The 22,304-nt window shown below is 38.2% G+C and overlaps 1 protein-coding gene and 1 long non-coding RNA gene across 2 annotated transcripts in view; one reads left to right on the top strand and one right to left on the bottom strand.

Annotated features, from left to right (window-relative positions):
* Positions 1–5,003, bottom strand: part of LOC138414247 (uncharacterized) — a 58,809-nt gene extending 53,806 nt beyond the window's left edge. The window contains exon 1 of the long non-coding RNA XR_011246699.1: positions 4,899–5,003. This is a non-coding gene — a long non-coding RNA (uncharacterized lncRNA). The remainder of the gene's footprint in view (positions 1–4,898) is intronic.
* Positions 5,004–5,285: 282 nt separating this feature from the next.
* Positions 5,286–22,304, top strand: part of TRAPPC8 (trafficking protein particle complex subunit 8) — a 90,756-nt gene continuing 73,737 nt past the window's right edge. Inside the window, exons 1-3 of the mRNA XM_060028853.1 lie at positions 5,286–5,774; positions 12,103–12,297; positions 21,799–21,888. Coding sequence (XP_059884836.1) covers positions 5,618–5,774; positions 12,103–12,297; positions 21,799–21,888 — 442 coding nt within the window. The 5' untranslated portion in view covers positions 5,286–5,617. The remainder of the gene's footprint in view (positions 5,775–12,102; positions 12,298–21,798; positions 21,889–22,304) is intronic.

Here is a 22,304-nt window from a genome sequence, read left to right as displayed (position 1 = left end):
AGGCTTTATTCTGCCTGTATCACACTCTCTTGGTTACTGTAGCTTTGTAATAAGTTTGTAATTAGCTGGTTTGAGTCCTCCAACTTTGTTTTTTGGGTATTTTTTTTTTTTAAAAGATTGTTTTGGCTATTCTGGATCCCTTGAATTTTGACATATACTTTACTATCAGCTTGCCAGTTTCTAAAAAGAAGCCAGTTGGTAATTTGATATCAATCTGTAGAACAATTTGGGGAGTGTTGACATCTTATTAAGTCTTCTGATCCATGAACATGAGATGTCATTTCATGTGTTCAGGTCTTTAATTTCTTTCAAACTGCAAATATTTTTTTAAGTTGCATAGCAAGTTAGCTAAAAAAGTACATGACTTTTGGGGACTGCTTAGCAGCTGTAAGTATTCCTTTTATTTTTATAGAGATAAAAATCATTATTAATGTGTTGACATTAAAAGCATTTATAAAGAAGTATGTATTAAAACAATATCCATTGCATTAAATAATTTCTGAAATAGGAGGGACAAATAAGTAAAAACATTTCAGTTAATATGTTAACCGAGGAAGTATAATGAAAAGTGCCTGAAACTAAAAGTCAGGAAACGGAAGCGTTTTCTAGCTCTGCACCTAACTAGGCATATAACCTTGGGGAAATTACTTTATCTCTCTAGGACTGTTCCTCACATTTAAAACGATATTATAATTTTTCCTAAACGGAAAGTCATGGGTTTATGCAGCCAATCTAAATATGGCATGCAAATGTGCACTTATTTTTAGCCTAAATCTTGAGGATTAATGTTTATAGAATTGTTTAGAGTTTAGATCTTCAACATTCTCACCCACCGTTCCCCCATCTACATTTTTCTTATCCAAATCCAGTTGTTTTTGGAAGTATTTACATATGATTTTAAACCAAGCACTAATATTATTCCCTATCTTAGAAGCATAAAAGAGAAAATATGTATAAAAGATTTTTACTTGCTGCAGATTAAATTAGAGGAGGATTTATATGGGGCTTAAATACCTATAATAAGTATAAAATAGAATTATGAGCAAAATTGTGGCTATGATTCATCCTTGAAATAACCAGGAAATGGATGCCATCTGTTTTAGTCAGAATTTTAATGATAATAAGTATACTTAAAACATCCAGTACAGGGGCTTCCCTGGTGGCCTAGTGGTTAAGAATCCTCCTGTCACTGCAGGGGACACAGGTTCGAGCCCTGGTCCGGGAAGATCCCACATGCCGCGGAGCAACTAAGCCAATGCGCCACAACTACTGAGCCTGCGAGCCACAACTACTGAGCCCACGTGCCACAACTACTGAAGCCTGAGCGCCTAGAGCCCATGCTCTGCAACAAGAGAAGCCACTGCAATGAGAAGCCCGCGCACAAGGAAGAGTAGCTCCCGCTCACTGCAACTAGAGAAAGCCTGTCTGCAGCAGCAATGAAGACCCAATGCAAACAACAAAAAAAAATCCAGTACAGTAAATAGAATAAAAAGTGTGGGCCAATATGTGTATTATATATTTAAACCTTTCTTTTTTTAGTGTTTTAAAGTAGCATAGCATAAAAATCTTTGAGCTTACAAAACTTTTTAAAAAAGTGAAGTATAGTTGATTTATAATAGTGTATTAGTTTCAGGTGTACAGCATACCCATTCAGGATTTTTGCAGATTATATTCCATTATAGGTTGTTACAAGATATTGGGTATAACTCCCTATGCTATACAGTAAATCCTTGTTGCTTATCTGTTTTACGCATAGTAGTTTGTACCTGTTAGTCCCATACCCTAATTTGTCCCACCCTCTCTGATAGCCATGTTTGTTTTCTATGTCTGTGAGTCTTTTTCTGTTTTGTATATACATTTACATTTTTTAGATTCCACAGAAGCTTAAGAAACTTTTAATGTACAAATTTTCTCAGCAACCCCTGACCTCCAATGCTCTGATGTACAGGTAGGTAGCTCCTATGTGAGATCCATGTACTCAGGAATCAGAACCGGTTTTTTATTGGCTTTTGAAGCTAATACTCAATAGCACCATCTACTGTTAACACAGTGAAATTTAATAATAGTGGAAAGAATAATAGATTCTCGTATCTTCATACTGGAATGAATACAAGAAATCTTCTAGTCCCAATTTCATAAGCTTACAGATAAAGAATGTGAGGTTCACAAGACAAGTAACTTGTTAAAAGTCACAGATTTCTTGCTAAAACTGTATTACAAGCTATTGCAAGCTAAAATTTCTGTAGATGCTTTCAAAGCGAGGAAACATATGGAAAAACAATTTATCCTAGTGATCAAGTCTCTAGGATTAAGAACCGAGCTGGTTCTGCTCCAGTGCTATCTTTGGCCAAGTTAATTAATTGCTCTGTGCTTCAGGTGCTACATCTGAAAACTGGCAACACATGTGCTTCTCAGGGTTTGTGTGAGAAGCAGAATATATATGTAGTAGACATATATGTAAAGTGCCATGCTTGATATATGGTGAACAATAATGGTGATATTATTTTTATTCACAAGTGGTGGAGTGGTTTTGAATTCAGACTTCTTTGACTTCAGTGTCTGTATTCTTGACCACACCAGACATCAGAAGAGACTAGCAGTATCACACATGCAAAATAAAACAATCCATGAATGTTTGATAACACACTATTTCAAAATTGGCATAGCATACGTTTTACGGGATTCTTTGATTCTGGGGAGAGTAGGAAGCTGGGCCTTATCTTCAATACTTGGAAAAGAGGTCCTTAGTTGCTTGTGTTATTACTATTTTGTCCAGCAAGTTTCCTCTCTTTAAGTGATAGACCCTGTCTGCTTGGCCTTGAGGGTGGGCACATGGCCAAGGCCTGGCCAACCATAACACTTCATGTTTCCTGGACAGAGTAAATGGTTCAGAGGACAAGTGATGCAAAAAGGGTCATTGTCCAGAGGAGTCAGAGAAATGAAAGACGTGTGATATCTTAGACCTCAGGCAAATATCGATACATCCTGCAAGGTACCTCATTCCTAATGAAGTGGGGTGGAGACCGTTGACTGTCATCCCATATTCATTCTCCTCTTCATCTAGCAACAGAACCCTCAAGCCTACATTTTCCAGTCTCCTTTGGACACACTGGGGCCAGTGGGATGTGAGTGAAATTGCTGAATGTCATTTCTACAATTTGATCTGAAACCATCAGTCATGTACGTTTCCATTCTCTTTTCCCCATTCATGTAGGCTGAAAAGCAAATGTGGCAGTGACTCAGCTTTAATCTTTAGGGGAAGACAATACCTTAGAAGTTGAACATGTTAGATAGTTTAGGATAAACTAGAAATAGTGTTTTACAGTGCTGTCACTCACTGGAAACAGTGCATGCATGTGGTGTTAGATTGTAAAGGCAATGCATAAGACGAAAATCCATTTAGGCATAATCATAAAAAGGAAGGACGTACTGATTCATGCTACGATATGGATGAAACTTGCAAGTTATGCTAAGTGAAAGAAATTAGACACAGAAGGCCATATATTGTATGATTCCATTTACATGAAATGTCCAGAATAAGTAAATCCATAGAGACAGAAAGTAGATTAGTGATTGCCAGGGCCTAGAGGGGGTGTTGCGGTGCAGACTGACTGCTAGGGGGCACCAGGCTTCTTTTTGGGGTGATGAAAATGTTCTGGAATTAGCAGTAATGATTGTGCAACTTTCTGAATACAGTAAAACCCACTGAACTGTACACTTTAAAGGAGTGAATTTTATGGTATGTGAATTATATCTCCAAAAATCCATTTAGGCTAAATTACCCTTGAAAGTCCTTCTCACAGAGCCTAATACAGCTAGTTTTACCTTCAATGTAAAAAATAAATTGCCTTTTTAACTTTGAGTTGAGTACTAAAGTAGTATGCTTGCATTAAGGAGCCCTGTTACCAAAAAATATATCTTATAACTTGAGTCACGCTCTGTTGTGTGAGATTCTTACATTATAAAGGGTAAGGGATATATTAGAGGTATTCAAAAGGTAACATGTATACCCCTGGGGTTAAAAGAAGGCTTTCCAAGAGGTCCTCAGGCACAGCCAGTTTTAAGGAAATGAATTTCCAGATCCTCAACTCCCACGTGTTATCTTTTCTAGATTGATCTGTGGCTAAGTTGTCATGTCATTATGTCCTATTGTCCTTTCCTACCTCCCATTTTTCAATTTATAGGAGAAAGGCATACTCACCTGTAATAAATTCTTACCAGGGTAGAAACTTCAAGGTGCCAATCTGACAATTTGAGATACTCTTGTTTGGGGAAGCCTCCTTTAAATCAAGGACCATAAAGCCATGATGTTGGCTTTATGGGTGTTGCATTTTTTTTTCCTTGTCTTATATTTCTGTCATTTAATTCAGAAGGAGCTGAATAATATTATAGTAAAATTCCTTTCATTCATTTTTACATATTTAGAGGAAAAATCTATAAAAATGAAAGTTAGGAATAGAAGTTCAGGCCTCTATTCGGCACGTAATTACTGGATTCCCACACCTCCATCACGATAAAGTAAATACTCTAGCAGACTGTAAAAAGAAGGCGGCAGCGGATGAACGGGTCGGAGGTTGGGCACATCCTTTCCGTGAGACCAACAAAAACGCAGTAGTTTCTCCTACACTCGGGCTAACTGCAGCGCCCACAACGGCACACATTTCTGCTCACTGGTTGAGTTCACATGCATGGCAGTCCTTTCTAAAAGCTTTCTGAAAGCATGGTTGTGTTTAAATGATACGTGGCCTGTTTAGGCCGGCTCCAGCGAAACATCCAAACACCCGGCGGGCAGCACGCTCTCTCCGCTGAGCGGGTGCCCCCAGTCGCTCCACCAGGAGCGTGGGAAGGGCAGGGCGGGCGGGCAGAAGGCAGCTCGAACAGCCACATGGTTTACCTACCGTTTCCCAGGAGGGTCGAGTGGGCGTGGAAGACGAACGGGTGCCTGCACCACTGTGACAGCACAGACCACGAGCTTCGGCCTACCGACCCTTACGTCACACTTCGCTGGGCTTTGCCAAGGACGTGCGCGAGAACCAGGCCAACCCCCGCGTGCCTCCGCGCCTGGCTCCGCCCACCGCGCTCGTAGCCCCGCCCCAGCCCTGCCCAGTAGTGGGGGGGCCCACCCGTCGCACTTCCGGCGCCAGCCTCCAGACCGGCCTCGGTCGCTTTTTACTTCCCTCTTCCTGGCTTTCTTCCCCCGCCCCCATCTTCTTTAACACTGTCACGTGAGGGGCGAGCGCGGGGGCTGCTGGGATAAGTACGCCAGTGGGTCAGGGTTCGGCCCCAACATGGCGGTTCCTGTCGGGCGGCGACAAACGCTTTGCCGTCGGGAGGATTAACTGGCGATTGTTGGCGTCTCCACCTATCAGGGTGGAATGCAAGGACGCCGGGGCGAGTGCTGAGGAGCGGCGGTGACGGAGAGGGGTCGGTGGCGGGTGCCCCGGGAGCCGAGGCGGCGGCGTCTGTTCTGTTGGTCTCAAGGCTTCAGTGTCGGGCCCCGCCCGGCCGAGCCGGGCCGGGCCAGGCCGGCGGGCGGAGGCAGTAGTTGCTGCAGCCGCAGGATCAGCCTCTGAGAGTGGGCCGGAGGGCGGGCGCCGCTGCTGCCTCTGCCGCGGTGATGGCCCAGTGTGTACAATCAGTGCAGGAGCTCATCCCGGACTCCTTCGTCCCCTGTGTCGCCGCGCTGTGTAGCGACGAAGCCGAGCGGCTCACTCGTCTCAATCACCTTAGCTTCGCGGAGTTGCTTAAGCCCTTTTCTCGCCTCACTTCTGAGGGTATGTGGTCTCCCCTTTTCACTGAGCTCCCGCAAAGCTGGGGCCGGGAGAGGGAAGTTGGGGGCGGGCAGGGAAGAGAAGGGCGGTGTTTACATCCCGGAGCCGGTAGAGTGGCGTTGGGCTGGGCCCCCGCGGTGTCTCCGGTGGCCTTAGGAGGAGGGGCCGTGAGGTGGTCAAGACATCATGGTCCTAACCTCCAGTTTTTCTAGGCACTTCCCCGACCAGCCACACTGTTAGGTAATTAAAAATGTGAGTCCCAGAGAAGGGCATTGAGACTGTTCTCAGCCGCCACAGGGAGGGAATTAGGAAGTTGCAAGGTAGGGCAAGGTAAGAAGATGCTCCCTGTTAGACGACTAGGTCTTAGGGGGAAGACGACGAATCATTTTCCCCTGGGAGTTAAACCGGGCTTTCAAAGTTGTCTTGAGTATTATATTCTTTAGCAGTGAGGTGCATCCCCTTCAAGCGTTCTGTTCAGTTATTTTACTTTTTTCTTTTGAGAATTCAAACATTTCCTTAGGGATCCAGTATTTTAATCTCTCAAGAAAATAAAAAGAATTATAAAATTAATGAAACTTGCAGCAGCCTTTTTTTGCCTAATGGACGAGGAAATAAGGACAAGTTGTAGTTAATTTAATCGAGATAGTTGGAGTTATGATTTATAGGGATGGAAAAGTCCTGAATTTTTTTTTCAGTTAAAAGTTTAATCAACGGGAGAAATATCTTTTATAGAAGAGCTGCCTGTTTTCTCCAGCTTTAGATTCTTTATTAGGGAAAAGTAAGTGTAATAATAGTCAAGTGTGGTTTAGCCAATATCTTTACCTGTACTTTGCAAACAGAACATAGTAAAGTATAGGGAAAGTTCTGTGTTAAGAACTTTAAAATAAAAAGGTTCTATAATAAAGCTGTGTCAAGCCAACGACCATGGTTTTTTGGTTATGACTTCACACAAAAAAATGCTGCGCCATAAATTTATTTATTTACATGCCACACGTGTATTCTTTGGGAGAATATCTCCATTATAAGTTTGCTTTTGTATTTATTATTTTTTTAAAATAAATTTATTTATTTATTTTTGGCTGTGTCGGGTCTTCGTTGCTGTGCACGGGCCTTCTCTAGTTGCGGCGAGCAGGGCCTACTCTTTGTTGTGGTGCGCCGGCTTCTCATTGCGGTGGGCCGGCTTCTCATTGCGGTGGCTTCTCTTGTAGAGCACAGGCTCTAGGCGTGCGGGCTTCAGTAGTTGTGGCTCGTGGGTTAAGTAGTTGTGGCTCACGGGCTCTAGAGCGCAGGCTGAGTGGTTGTGGCGCACGGACTTAGTTGCTCCGCGGCATGTGGGATCTTCCCGAGCCAGGGCTTGAACCTGTGCCCCTTGCATTGGCAGGCAGATTCTTAACCACTGCGCCACCAGGGAAGCCCTCACTTGTGTATTTAAAGGAGAGAGAGAGAGAGCTATCCAATAAAGCAAAGATTGGGAACTCTTGGATTTTCTTCAGCATGTACTTTAGCCATCCATCTCACCTCCTCCAGTATTGTCCTAAGTCAATAAAAACAATAAAGCGCGCTACATTCTTAAATTCTTAAAAGACAAAACAGTGCGTTTGATTTTGAGCTGTGTGCTCTTTTCTGCTTTGTTAATAAAGAATAATAATGCAAACACCTATACCTACTTACGTAGCATTTGTCTTTGAGTCCTCGAGTCCTATGAGGTAGATACCGTTAATACCATTTTAAATTTGAGGACGTTGAGGCCCAGAGATGTTAACTTGTCCAGTCTTACAGGTGGGAAAGATTTAAAAACAGGCAATTTGATTCAAGACAAGGTGTTCTTAATCAAGTCGTCTTATCTGCTGGTAATATTTAGAATCACCTATTCACACAAGGGAGCAGTGCTGTCCAGTAGTAAAATAATGTGAATCACATGTATAACTTTTATTTAGTAGTCACATTTAAAAAGGTGAAAAGAAATGGGTGAAAGCAGTTTAAGTAATATCTTATTTAACCCAATATTTCCAAAATGTTGCCATTTCAACATGTAGTAAATATACAAAAATCTTAATGAGATATTTTGCATTTTTTTTTATTGCTAAGTCTTTGAAACTTGGTGTGCATTTTACACTTATATTACATCTCAGTTTGGACTAGATATGTTTCAAGTACTCAGTAGACACATGTGGCTGGTGCCTCCTGTATTGGACAGTGCAGTGAATAGAGGCTGAAATCAGTACTCTGCTTTCCTTGTGTAGACTACAAAAGATTTAAGGGAGGAGTATAGTGAGTTGGACTTTAATAGGTCGACGGTTGGTGGAAAAGAAGAGGGTGGGCATTCCCTGTTGAAGACAGGGATGAGGTTAGAATGGTATGGGCAAAGGTATAAATTATGATTCAATGGTTGGGGGGAACAGTGGGAGAAGTCCCTATTGAGTACAGGATAGTAAGGGAAAATACCTAGATAAGGAAGGATCTTGAATTCTAGGAAAGGAATTTTTGATTTCATATCTAATGGTAAATATGTGGCACTCACAGATTTCTTAAGCAAGTGTATGGAGTTTTGGGGGAGTTGGTGTGGTTTATAAGCAATTGAGTTTAAAAAAAATTTTTTTTAGTACAGTAAAGTTTTGTGTGTGCTACATAAAAACAAAAGATATCATTATTTTATTTTTCAAAATATGTTCTGTAGTACACCAGTTGTATGTTTCCTGGAAAAATTTTGTGGTCAAATAAGTTTGCTTAATATAGCATGTGTTTGGGAGAATTAGTGTCATTCAGCATATGGAGAGTTCTGGGAACACCTGCTGTAAAGAGACCTTTTAAAAACTTAATCCAGTACTTCCCAAATTTATTTGAACATGGAGTTGATTTTTCAGACAGCTATCTTGAGCAACCGGTAATCCATGGGCAGCACAGTGGGGAATGTTGCTTCATAGTACAGTATTCAAGAAACTATATTTATATGGTAGTCTGTAAAAGTAAGGTAATGATAGAGCTGAATTTCACCCTGAAATTGAGATGTTATATGATACATAACATCACCTTTTGTGACATTATAATCTTAATGAAGCCTTAATATAATTATTTAATTCTGAACCTTTGGATTTTTTGTGTGTGATTTAAGAGCATTTCTCAGTCATTCTTAGCTTTTGCCTTTCTCTTTACTAAGATGGTTTTGTGCTATTCCAGTATATTACTTATCTATTGTTGTGTAACAAATTACCCCCAAACTTAGCACCTTAAAACAAAAGCATTTATTATCTCTCAGTTTCTCAGGAATCTGGGAGTGGCTTAGCTGGACAGTTCTCTCTTGAGGTTACAGTGGAGCTGTTAGCAGAGACTGTGGTCATCTAGGGCTGGAGGATCCGCTTCCAAGCTCACTCATATGGTTGTTGGCAAGTCTCACTTCCTCACTGGATGCTGGCCTGAGACCTCAATTCTCTGCCATGTGGGCTTCTCCATAGGTTCCCTGAGTGTCCCCATGACATTAGCTTATCCCAGAGGGAGTGATCAGAACCCAAGATGGAGGCTGAACCCTTTTTTTAAAAATATAAATTTTGGGGCTTCCCTGGTGGCACAGTGGTTGAGAGTCTGCCTGCCGATGCAGGGGACACGGGTTCTTGCCCCGGTCCGGGAAGATCCCACATGCCGCAGAGCGGCTGGGCCCATGAGCCATGGCCGCTGAGCCCGTGCGTCCGGAGCCTGTGCTCCGCAACGGGAGAGGCCACAGCAGTGAGAGGCCCGCGTACCGCAAAAAAAAAAAAAAAAAAAAAAAAAAAAAAAAATATATATATATATATATATATATAAATTTATTTATTTATTTATGGCTGCGTTGGGTCTTCGTTGCTGCACGCGGACTTTCTTTAGTTGCGTCGAGTGGGGGCTACTCTTCGTTGCGGTGCATGGGCTTCTCATTGCGGTGGCTTCTCTTCTGGAGCACGGGCTCTAGGCACGTGGGCTTCAGTAGTTGTGGCATGCGGGCTCAGTAGTTGTGGTACATGGGCTCAGTAGTTGTGGCGTGCAGGCTCTGTAGTTATGGCGCATGGGCTTAGTTGCTCCACAGCATATGGGATCCTCCCGGACCAGGGCTCGAACCCGTGTCCCCTGCACTGGCAGGTGGATTCTTAACCACTGTGCCACCAGGGGAGCCCTGAACTCTTACAACCTTATCTCAAAAGTAGTATACCATTGTTCTTGCTGTGTTCCATTGGTCACACATACCAGTCCTGGGATGTGGGAGGGGACTCCACCAGAGTATATACCAGGAAATAACCGGGATCATTGGGTGCCATTTCAGAGTCTGGCTGCCACACATAATAACTAATTTCTGGATTATTAGTAAGATTACCCAATAACTAATAATGTAATAACTGGTTAACCCGTTCTCTGAATATAGGGCACAACTAGAATAACCTTTTTGTGTTAACACTTCCGGATACTAGAGTCAATTTAAAATTTTGAAAGAGGTTTAATACATACATGGCTACTTATGTTATTTGATAATTATGGATCACCCCTTCAAGGAAACTACTTGTACAGTACACTCTAAAAATATCAGAAATGTACCATAGTATCTTTGTGTTTTTTGGTCTCTCTGTTTCATAGTTAGACCAGCTGAGAAGTTTCATTAGGGAGAGAGGCCTGCATATGTTTATTTAAATAATTTAGAAAACAATTACAGACGGATGCAGAGAATACAAGAACCATCCAGGTCCTCATTACCTAGAGCCAATGAATCTTGTCATATTTGCTTTGTATCTTTTCCTTTCCTTTAAAAAGAAACATTATAGATAGAGCTGAATTCACCTTTTTACCCTTCCTCAGTCCCATTTCTTTCCTTCTTTCATCATAGGTAATCATTATAATGGAATTTGCGTGTATACTTTCTGTACATATATTTAGTTTTGCAATACAAGTACACATATTCATGCCACATGTAGTATTTTAAAAAGATTTTTGTTTAATGTCTTTTAATTAAAGATTTAGAAGTCAACAGAACACACAGGAAATTTAGGAAGACAGTTTTTAACAGATGTAACTTTATTTAAAATGTAGGCGGGCTTGAGCTTAAAAGTTTGGTATAAAGTGTTTTCCATTGGTGAAAATAACGTCAATTTTTAATGGGTAGGTACCCAAAGTCAGTTTTCCAAAAGGTGCCTCGTATTTGTATATGATCCATGATGTACTTCAAATAGAGTATGTTGTACGTGCTGCCTCCATCTTAACTATACAGTCATGTGTCAGGCTTGTGCTGAGTGCTTTACACTTACTGTGTCTTCTAAGAATATCTCACCTAAATCCTTCAAATAACCTTGTGAAGTACATTACTTTCTTTATATGTTATAGATGAAGAAATTGAGCATGGGAAAGATTAAAAGTTGTTTAGGGTAACCCAGTTAATAAGTGGTGGGTTGGAATTTCAAATAAAGTCTGACTCCAAAAGTTGGGCCCTTAATCAATACAGTGGACTGCTTCTTATAGTACCATGGCAACTAATCATCTTGTCTTATTATATTTATGAGAAAAAATACGCTCACATTTCCTTCTGTGCACCGTGGACACTGTCTTGCTACAGTTGCCTGAGAACCTGTTCCTTGGCCTTGAAGCCCTGAACCACTGGTTATAAATCCCATAGACTGAGCCAAGGCAGAGAGGAGGCAGGAGGTATTCGGTTAGGAGAAGGGATCTGGGCATTGTTTTTTTTTTTTTCCTTTCTTTCTTTTTCATAGACTTTATTTGTTAGAGCAGTTTTAGGTTCACAGCAAGACTGAACAGAAAATACAGAGTGTTCTCATATACCTCCTGTTCCAGCACACGCACAGCCTCCCCTCACTGTCAACATCCGGCACCAGAGCGGCATTGATTTTTATGATACTAGAATAGGGGCTGAGAATGGAGGCATCGCTATCGGAGAAGCAGAGGAAGCCTGCAGACAGCATTTAATTCCCTTTCTTCCCTTTTCCTATTTTCAGTGTTGATACCATAGACCTCACACTGCCGTGGACCAGTCTTAGGGGGAGGTGAGAATTAGACATTTGGTATGGATGGTAGTTGGTCCCTGGCAACTCTAACATAAGAGGAAGGAAAGGACCTAGAGTAGAGTAGTTGTGAGCAGTAGCATTGTGGGAGAGGAAGGTTAGACTGTTTAGCTTGCCCTTTTGGTGTATAATGGAATGTTGTAAGTTGGTTGTATTCTCGAAGACTGTTCCACTTGGAATTTCTGGTTTCCAAATTGAGCATCCTCTATAAACCATTAACCCAGTTTATTATTGTTGTAATAGTTGGCCTGTTATGCTTTGTACAGAAGTAATTTCAAGTTTTTCTCTTTTTTCTTTTTAAGTTCATATGAGAGATCCCAATAATCAGCTTCACGTAATCAAAAACTTGAAGATAGCAGTAAGCAACATTATCACCCAACCACCTCAGCCTGGAGCCATTCGGAAGCTTTTGAATGATGTTGTTTCTGGCAGTCAGCCAGCAGAAGGATTAGTAGCAAATGTGATTACGGCAGGAGATTACGACCTCAACATCAGTGGTATGTAATAAGGTTTATTATTATTTTTAAAATGACATTTTCTTTTTATTAGAAAAGGTAATTCTATAACTTGGAAATCATTCAACACTTAAGTGCTTGCTGAGTGCTAGAGCCTGGAAATACAATGTTGAAAAAAAAAGCCCTTGCTTTTAAGGAGGTTACAGTCAAGTAAGCAGGCAGCCATTCAAATAACTATGAATTATGTGATTTCACTTTACTTTTTCATAATGAAAAATTTTTTTTGTAGTTCTAATTGTAAAGTTAATACAAGCTCCTTGAGGGCAGGAACTTTGGCTCTTTATTTTATTCCTAGTATCTAAAGTAATGCCTAGATCATAAGCATAATAAATATTTCTTGAATGAAAGAACTAACAGTAGATAAAAAACTATTCTCTTGTGACATTAAGTAATACTGTGATTACATAAAAAGCATTAAGTTTATTATATTTTTTATCTTGCTTAGTGCTAAGTGGAGGAAATGTTTATAATATATAAATAAATATTTGATCTTAATCTGATTTGAAAGATAAATGTTTTCATAATAGGCTTGGTAGGTAAAATTATGTAATACTCTGTAAAGTGAGTTAGCAGTGGTTGGTGTGACTCTTTTTCAGTATGAAAAAGACTTAATGGGGAGACATGGGATAGATTTTTAGAGGGGAAAGATTAAAAGTACATCATCTGGGAGTTCCCTGGCAGTTCAGTGGTTAGGGCAGTGCGCTTCCACTGCAGGGGAGCACAGGTTCGATCCAAGATCCTGCATGCTGCATAGTGCGGCCAAAAAAAAAAAGAGAAGTACATCATCTAATTAGGATATTTTAGCAGCCTAATAAAATAATCTTAGATCAGTATAACTCATAATCTATTACTTTAACACCTCCTAATTGCATATTTAAAGATTTTTCCAAACATACAAAGAGAAATTAAGTGGCGTGTTTTAAATCCTGAAGTTAGTTGGTTGCACTTGTATGCTTAGAAGTATTTGTAGATTTATTTTGTTTAAATGTTTATAATTTTTCTTCTTTCTCTGTCATTTTAATTCCAGCAAGGCAAGTTAACTTAATAAGACTAAGTTTAGAAGATTATGGTTATCTTTGTAAATCAAAAGAATCCATTTTCAGGATACATATTTTAAGCAGTTCCTGGCATAACATGTTTTCAACATGAGGCAAAATTTGCAGATTTCTGGGAGAAAGCAGTGGAATTTGAACTATTTCTGTCATCAATGGAAAATTCATGTTGAGATGTGAAGGGCAATGAATCAAGGGCCAGAGTTATCCAGTAGTTAATTGGATAACTTGAATAAGTCACTTATTCAGAATCAGTTTTATTCTTTGAAAACAAGAGGAATTGGCTAGATTACGTCTTAAGGCCTCTTCTAGACCTTTAATCCTGTGATTCTATTTTATAGGGACTTTAACATTTTTATTATACATGCAACAAATATTTATTGATTTCCTACTGTATGCTTTGCATTGAGATCAGAGATGAATGAGATGCTATATATAACTTCATATATTAGTCATATATCTGGTCAATAATTATAATACATTCGAATTTATAGTATCTTAAGATGACAATATGTTGTAATAGAGATATGGCATATCCAATATGCCAAAGTGCTGAGGGGCACACAGAGAAGGATTAACTATCATATTTTTAAAAAATTATCTTTTTCTATACTGAAAATATTTTCCTAACCTCCAAAGTTTATATACCTATAACATAAAAAAAATTTAATTTATCAGAATGATATATACACAGAGACATAATGCTAAAAAGACTTGAGAGGAACAAGCAACAGTTGATCTGCTCTCTGCACCCCTGCCCCACCAACTCTTTTCTCTGGTATTCATTTCGTGTTTCTAAGTAATATTTTTATATGGCTATTTATGGCTTAATTAAAATTTTTATTTATTGATTTCTCATTATAATTGATGAAGATTTAGCTTAATTACTCCCCTTCCTCCATCTCCCTAATGCAGTTTTTATAATTTTTGATTAATACTCACTGTTTACAGTACTGTGACTGAGTATTCACTTCTTCACTGCTGAGCCGAATGTTGGGCTTTCAGTTCATTCTTATACAGCTCTTGTTTTTTTTTTTTTTTCAGTATTTAGTAATTGCCTTTTTAAAAACAACTTGCCCAGAGTTCTTTCTATTTTTTACTAGTCCCTCAGACTTCTAATAGCCTCTCACTCAGTAAGATTTTCCCCTTGACAGATTAATTTATGAGATAATCCATTTATTAAGATCTCCTTCCTGAAGTTTTCTCTCTTTCTACTCCAGGCATTCTCTATGGGGAATGATACCATCCCTCAATGGGGTGAAAATTTGGTACTTGGGGAACAAAAATATTAGATATTATAATGGTTTGTGGCTCTCCAAAGGACAGCAGTCTGTAAATGGATACACAGTATATCTAAGTATCTAACAATATTTTTAAGTATTCTTTGGGGAGAATGATCAATTAGAAAAATGTCTAAAAAGGCTCATGGGGGGAGATAATGAAATAAAAGTTTCAAAACACTGTTCTACTCAGTCGTGGTCTGGTTGCTTTCCAAGGCCTGCTCCACTGCTGCCTTTCTGGAGATTTCTTTCCCTTTTCTGTAGCCTCTCATTCATATATTTTTTGGTGTATTTTGTTGATTTGGTGAAGGATCTCCAGCGGTTTCCTGAGAAAAGTTGTGTGAAAGGTAAAATTTTTGAGGAATGAATGTCTGAAAAGGATATTAGTAAATTGTTGTTGGCTTCTTTTAAGTCTTTAAGTTTTCTTCTATCCTATGCTTTTTCTTTCATTTGTATTATTTTTCAGTTTGTTTTGTTCTCTTTTTCATGTTGGAAACTTTCCTTAAATGTCTGGTGAGCCTTTGGCATTATTTTCTATTTCAAATTGAGGTATTATAACCCTGATTGGGCATAAAAAAGTTTGTCATCTTGTGGACTTCTTTATTGGGTGGTAAGGCTGTGAATAGGCTTGAGAGTTGCCCAGTTTTTATTACTCACAGTTCTTTTTTTTTTTTGGCCGCACTGCGCAGAGTGCGGAATCTCAGTTCCGTGACCAGGGATTGAACCCACTCCCCCTGCATTGGAAGCTCGAAGTCTTAACCACTGGACCACCAAGGAAGTCCCTTCTCACTATGAATTATTTGGGGTCATTTAATTATCTTTAGAGAAAGATTCTCAAATCCGATGTCTGGTTGGCTGTATATTAGGGATTGGCATATTTATTTTTTTATAGTTTATTAAAGCTGTTTGGTATAGATAGTTTATAGGAACAATGTGGTCATGATTTAGTTGTGAGAAATTTTATCTAATTATATTACTTACATTCTCAGGTCCCTGCCAACATCTCCACATAAGGAAAGATTCAGTGCCATTTGCTTTTAAAAGTGGGTGGAGGCATTACTATAGCTGAACTCCTTAGGCAGATTTTAAAAAAGAATTCCAAGTGGTTAGGACAAACTACAGAAGAAAACAGTTTGTTCAAGTTCTTTCCCTGCTACTTAACGCACCTCCCTTTAGCTTTATTTTTATGTTGGTCTTGAAGCCTGGGAATGTGATATGAAGGACTGAATTCATTTTAATAAGATTCTGTTATAACAGAATACTTCTCTTTGGAGATATGAGAGTGGTTTTATCCATTGTAAATAAGATTAATTCTCTGTTTGTCTAGAAATACGCTTCTAGTTTTTACCATTAATGTGAGTCATCATACTTTTCATGCATTCTATTTATGAAATACACGTTAGATATTTACCTCATAAGCTTGGCTTAACAGTGCCACGTTTTCTTCATCAGATTGGTCAATTAAAGCTAGTGTTCCTTAGTACAGTAATTGGAAAGACACAACAATGGAATTGAAAGAATCTTCATTATATACAGTTATTTCCTGTGGTGGTCTGTTCCAGATTGTTTACACTCCACTCCTTGCCTATTATCTTTTTTTCCATTCAGCTACTGCTGTTTTTAGCATTTCTGTCTCATTTTTCTAAAACGGAGATAATTTTATCTATCCTATCACCTACTGTCTATTGTGTTTACTTTTTTTTAAGGCAATGAAAAATTTTTTTTTAAATTTTATTATTTGGCTGCGTTGGGTCTTAGTTGCAGCACGTGGGATCTTCGTTGCAGCATGCAGGATCTTTTGTTGTGGTGTGCAGGCTCAGTAGTTGCGCTGCGTGGGCTTAGTTGCCCCACGACATGTGGTATCTTAGTTCCACAACCAGGGATGGAACCTGCATCCCCTGCATTGGAAGGCGGATTCTTATCCACTGGACCACTAGGGAAGTCCCTATTGTGTTTACTCTTTTTTTTTTAGATATAAATTTGCTTATTTATTTATTTATATTTGGCTGTGTTGAGTCTTTGTTGCTGCGTTTGGGCTTTCTCTAGTTGCGGCGAGCGGGGGTTACTCTTTGTTGCAGTGTGTGGGCTTCTTATTGCGGTGGCTTCTCTTGTTGTGGAGCACGGGCTCTAGGTGCGTGGGCTTCAGTAGTTGTGGTGCGCTGGCTCAGTAGTTGTGGTTCGCAGGCTCTAGAGTGCAGGCTTAGTAGTTGTGGCGCACGGGCTTAGTTGCTCCGCGGCATGTGGGATCTTCCCAGACCAGGGCTCGAACCCGTGTCCCCTGCATTGTCAGGTGGATTCTTAACCACTGCGCCATCTGGGAAGCTGGACGTATAGCATTTTAGACTAACACTGTCTAATAGAAATATGTAAGCCATTTACATTATTTTCAGTGTTCTGTAGCTACAATAATGAATGTAAAAAGGGGGCATTCCCTGGTGGTCCAGTGGTTAGGACTCTGTGCTTTCACTGCCGAGCACCCAGGTTCAATCCCTGGTAGGCAAACTAGATCCCACAAGCTGCGCATTGTGGCCGAAAAAAAAAAATGTAAAAAGAAACTGGTGAAACTAATTTTAATAATATATTTAATTTAATTCCAGTTTATATATATATATATATATACACACACAAAAAAATTATCATTTCAAATGTAATAAATGGAAAATTTTATTCTTTTTCTTATATTGTCTTAGAAATCTTATGTGTATTTTACACCTACAGCACACCTCAGTCAGACAAGCTACATTTCAGGTGCCCACTAGCCACATGTGGCTAGTGGCTACCTACTTTATTGGACTCTGATGACAATGGTGAAATTGATCATATACAGAAATCCCAGTCTATGAGTCTTCAGATGACAATATCCAGGACAATTTTCCTCAAGCTCAAGAACTGATGAGTGAACAATGTATTTCTAAGAACAAAAAGAAAATACAGTATTTTCATCCAGCTAATCACTAATTTAGCAGAAAAGACTTCACACAATATTTTGAGATGATAACCTAGACCATCCCATTTTGTTAAAGGACATGTGACCGTATTCTTTCATCTTTTATGATCATAAGTTTGTGTAACAAAATTTACTTGATACAGTTTGTAAGTGGACAAATGCTGAAAGCAGGTATGTGTATGAAGGTAATCTGAAAGAATTAGATGATGTAGAAGTAAAAAATTTATTAGCTTGATCGTTCTGTTTGCTGTTTAGAAGTCTAAAGAATGAAAACGTTTTGCAGTGATGGAGCAAATAGAATGACCTTTTTCTTTTCAGCGAATATGAGCCATCACATTTTTCCAAAATATTGCACCTTGACTATGCAAGAGCAAGAAGAACCAGAAGTAATGATAAACTAGAAGTTGTTAGAGATGTGTTTGAATCTGGAATTGGTATTTACATGATGGATGTGTTCTAGGTTTGTGCATGATAGTTGATGAACAGTTAGTTGCATTCAAAAAACGTTGCCTGACTGAGGCATGTATCTTTAAAATGGGGAATATATGGAATATAATTTGAGTTCGCTTTACTAAAATTTATTAAAAAGTTTGTTATGGTTTTACTGTTAATTCTGTAAATAATTTGTAAACTGAATTAAAAATACAATAAAATATCAAGGGTCAGTTAGATCCAGATAGTAAATGCAGTGACTATTTTTCCTGATATACTGAGGGTTAAAAGGAATATAGTTTCAATAAAGGACAACCTGTTTTAAAAAGTCTTCTCCTGTGGTGTGTGAGAAATTTAATAATTGGGCATAAGTAATCATGACTCTCATCTCTTTAGAATACTTTGATTTTTGCTGATTTTTCTGAAAACACTTGATTAGAAATATTCTCTTCAAGGATAGTTCTCAAGGTTGTTGTTAAAATACAAGGTTAGTATTTCTTAGCTCTTCATATTATTTAAGATTATTTGATTTGCAAAATGCTCATAAATTTTATATGAGTTCTGGTTTTAGTTTGTTGGTGCTTTTGTAGTCTAAGATACTCTGAATTAAACCATATATTCTGATAATCACTGTGTTGTCAAGTATTTTTGACCTTGAAACTGTATTTTAAAGAATTAAATAATTATACAGCATCTGATTATCTGATTTCTTTTCCTTACTTGAATAGTTTCATTCTGAAATATACTAAGTTTTGGTACTACTGTTTATCTAAAGTTATAATCTTAAGTGACAACATTGTGTGGAATTTGTAATATTTCTTAGTGCTATTTTGTTTAGTCTGAATGGTGGTTTTCTGGTACTTTCAACTTTTGTGAATGATTAGAAAGGGAAAATATGTGATTTACAGGTGACATTTATGTTTAGGGTAGTCAGTCTTTTTCACTGGCAGGTTTGGGATTTCTAGTGATAGTATTTGGTTTCAGTAGAAAGAGGACCAGAGTTGCTCTAGGTCTAGCTCACTGCCGGCAGCCCTTGTTAGGTATGTATTGGAACACTAGTAACTGTGTCTGAAGCTACTGGCACTAAGAAGGGAACAAAGAAGAAATGGGGAGAGAGAGAGGGCTGCATTTTATGAGTGTGAGTGGAGGATATAGAGCATTATGTTGTTTTTCAGCTCTTAGCTGCCTTCCTTACCCTTCTTACCAAGGGAAAAGTACATTCTGCATAGAGAAACTTGAACTGGTAGGATAACATGGTTGCTGTTTCAATTCCAACCAAAGAACATGTAGAGATGGAAAGGAGTATGAGCAAAATACCGATTTCATCCCAAAATAAGTACAAGAGAATTTTTAAGGGAAGAGAATTGTCACTAAATGTTAGTCTTTTGTTAATATTAAAAAAATTAATAAACTATTTTTTTCCACTTTCTTCAAAAATGTCACTAGAAAAAGCAAAAAAGAAGGATGCCCTAGACTTATTGACATGTAAGAAAAATAAAGGGAGACTTCTAGCCCTTCAAGGAAACATGTGGCTGAGGGAAAAACTTACCTCATCAACCTGAATGTGACCTACCTGAAGGATAAAACCCACTTCTGCCATATACATTTAGAAGATTTTCCTGTGCTCCTTATATTCTTTGTTGAGTACCGAGTGTTTTCTTGCACCAGTATTTAGAAAGTATTATTTCCGTTTAAGAACTCCTGCATGTGTGTACTTGCTATTTTTCTTTTTAATTTTAGTTATGTAGACATTTATATTGTTCCAAAGTCAAAACTGTGAAACAAGGTACATTTGCAGAGGTCTACCTTCTGTTCAGGCCCTTCCCCTTTCTTATCTGTTCTTTCTTCTTTCTCTGATACATGATGGCATTTGTTGGTGGCATTTATCCTTCTGTTATTTCTCTTTGACAATATAAGCTAATACATGTGTGGCTTTCTGTATCTTCTTCCCTTTCACAAAAATGTATACTTCTCTGCTGTTGTCTTTTTTCATTTAATGTATTCTGGGAGCACTTCATAGTAATATATAGAGATTTTCCCCTTTCTCTTAAAGCTGCATAGTGCCTCCATTTAATGTCCCCCCCGATGGACATGTAGGTTTTCTAGTCTTTTATTCCAGATAGTGTTGCAAAGGATAGCTGTTTTGGAAGACCTAATTTGTTTATTCAGAACTCCCCAGCCCACCGTGAAACAAACCCCTTTTCATATGTCTACATTTTGTTTGTCTACATATGTCTACAGCTTACTGTTATTTGTTAATTTGTTAATAATTTGTTAATGTTGCATCATTGAAGCAACAAACAGAAAAATAATCAAAGCTGATAAAGTCATTTCCCCCATCTGTGGAGATTCCTTCTTCTTTAACCAAAATTTTCACTACCTAATCTTTATATTTTCTTGGCATTGGATTAAATGAAAGTTAATACTAATTTTCAAGTTAGAGACTAATTTTGATTCATTTGGCGGGAAGATATATTTACTGGTTGGTAAGAAAATTGCTTTCCTGTTTTAACAGACTAATCCTTGTCATTCATTCTCTGATTTTTGCCACTTTTCATATATATTGTACTGTTTCTGGGAATCTTTTTCCTCTTCTATAGCAATGAACATGAGATTTTTGTAATAGCCCTCCTAAACAATATGTGGGTTATTCTCATAGGCATTTTTGCAATTAAAGTTTTTTTGTATATATGGCACCAGGTTGGATATGTTATTCGGTCAAAATGAATAGCTTTTTTTCTTCAACCTTCCCAGTCGTTTAATGTAGTATTATAATGTAAACAGAAATTATACTTGCTGTGTTTTCAGTGATTCTAAGAATAAGACAAAAAAGTACACAAGGTTTTATAGTCAGCATAAGTAAATAGGAATGGAGTATCCTTTTAGTAAAACTGTGATTTAGATAATCTGCTTAAACCTAATGAAATGACTAAGTTTAACTAAATTCAAATTTTTAACATTAGAATAGTTTTAATGTAAAATGCATAGCATGGAGCAAGAGAGATTTGAAATTTTAAGAATCAACATCATATACATGTATACAAAAAGTGAAAACACACGTCTTTGTATTTGATTATAAGGTAAGTATGCTTTGAAATTCCATTTGAAGAGGTTTAGTTGCTATCATACTCAAGTAATCAAATTATAAAGTAGGGTTTGGCAGCCTCACCACTGTTGACATTCTGAACAAATAATTCTTTGCTGGGGTCGGGGGGTGCTGTCTTGTTCTCCTCATTCTAGGCTGTACTGCATCATTCCATCATTCCTGACCTATTTCCCTAGATGCCAGTAGCACCCCCTCCCTATCCCTAGTTGTGACAGCTCAGAGTATCTCCTGACATTGCCAAATGTTTCCTGGGGGTCATGATCACTCTTGGTTGAGAACCACTGTTCGGAAATAATACCATTTATGAAAAGGAGCTACTTATGACAACATGACTAGTGGCAGGGATACAAAACTTTAGTTCTAAAATCTGATTATTCATGTAGGTAATATTGAAAGCATTAATAAGTAAGCTGTGGGATCATTGGGTAGGTTTAGGAATAGGTCAGTTTTATTTTTGCAAATATATATACTGCCATGTATGAATATATTTGTGTGTATGGCTTATACACATACATCACATATGCATCTTAAAGCAAAAGTGAAAAATGCTTGTGTATTGCTAGAAATGATGTTTCATATCTTTTAGGAAAATGGACTTGAAATTTTGTCTGTTGTAAACTGATTCTACTGAGGACTTTTAACTGGTTTATTTATTGTTAATTTTAGCTACTACTCCATGGTTTGAGTCTTACAGAGAGACCTTTCTTCAGTCGATGCCAGCATCAGATCATGAATTTCTGAACCACTATTTAGCATGTATCCTTTGACTTTTATGTTCTCTTAAAATCAAATGTTTTGGAAGTTATTAATCTCAGAAAGAGTTATATGAAGGCAAAATTGTTGAGAGGATATAGAGATGGAGAAATTATTTTTTATTGATGATGCTACAAGTTTTATTGCTTTCTTTGTTAAATGGCATCCTAGATACAAGACTAGTGTAACTAATTTTTGATTAAAAAATAAGAATACTAAGGGCTTGGTTATTTTTCTTTATCACCCAACTTGAAAATTTCATGCTTAATATGTTTTTAAGCTATTTTAGAAAGAAAAAATGTAAACTGTCGGTGTTAACTGCTTTTGCTGATTGCCTCAAAATTAATCGCTTATGCAAAAGCTCATATTTAAAAAGTTATCCATTTTTTTTTAGTAATCTGTTTTATAGCTGTTAACCT

This window comes from Delphinus delphis, chromosome 13 (genome assembly GCF_949987515.2).
Source record: "Delphinus delphis chromosome 13, mDelDel1.2, whole genome shotgun sequence".
Classification (NCBI taxonomy): Eukaryota; Metazoa; Chordata; class Mammalia; order Artiodactyla; family Delphinidae; genus Delphinus; species Delphinus delphis.
Note: the sequence above shows the minus strand (reverse complement) of the source record. Positions and strands in the feature narration are given on the sequence as shown.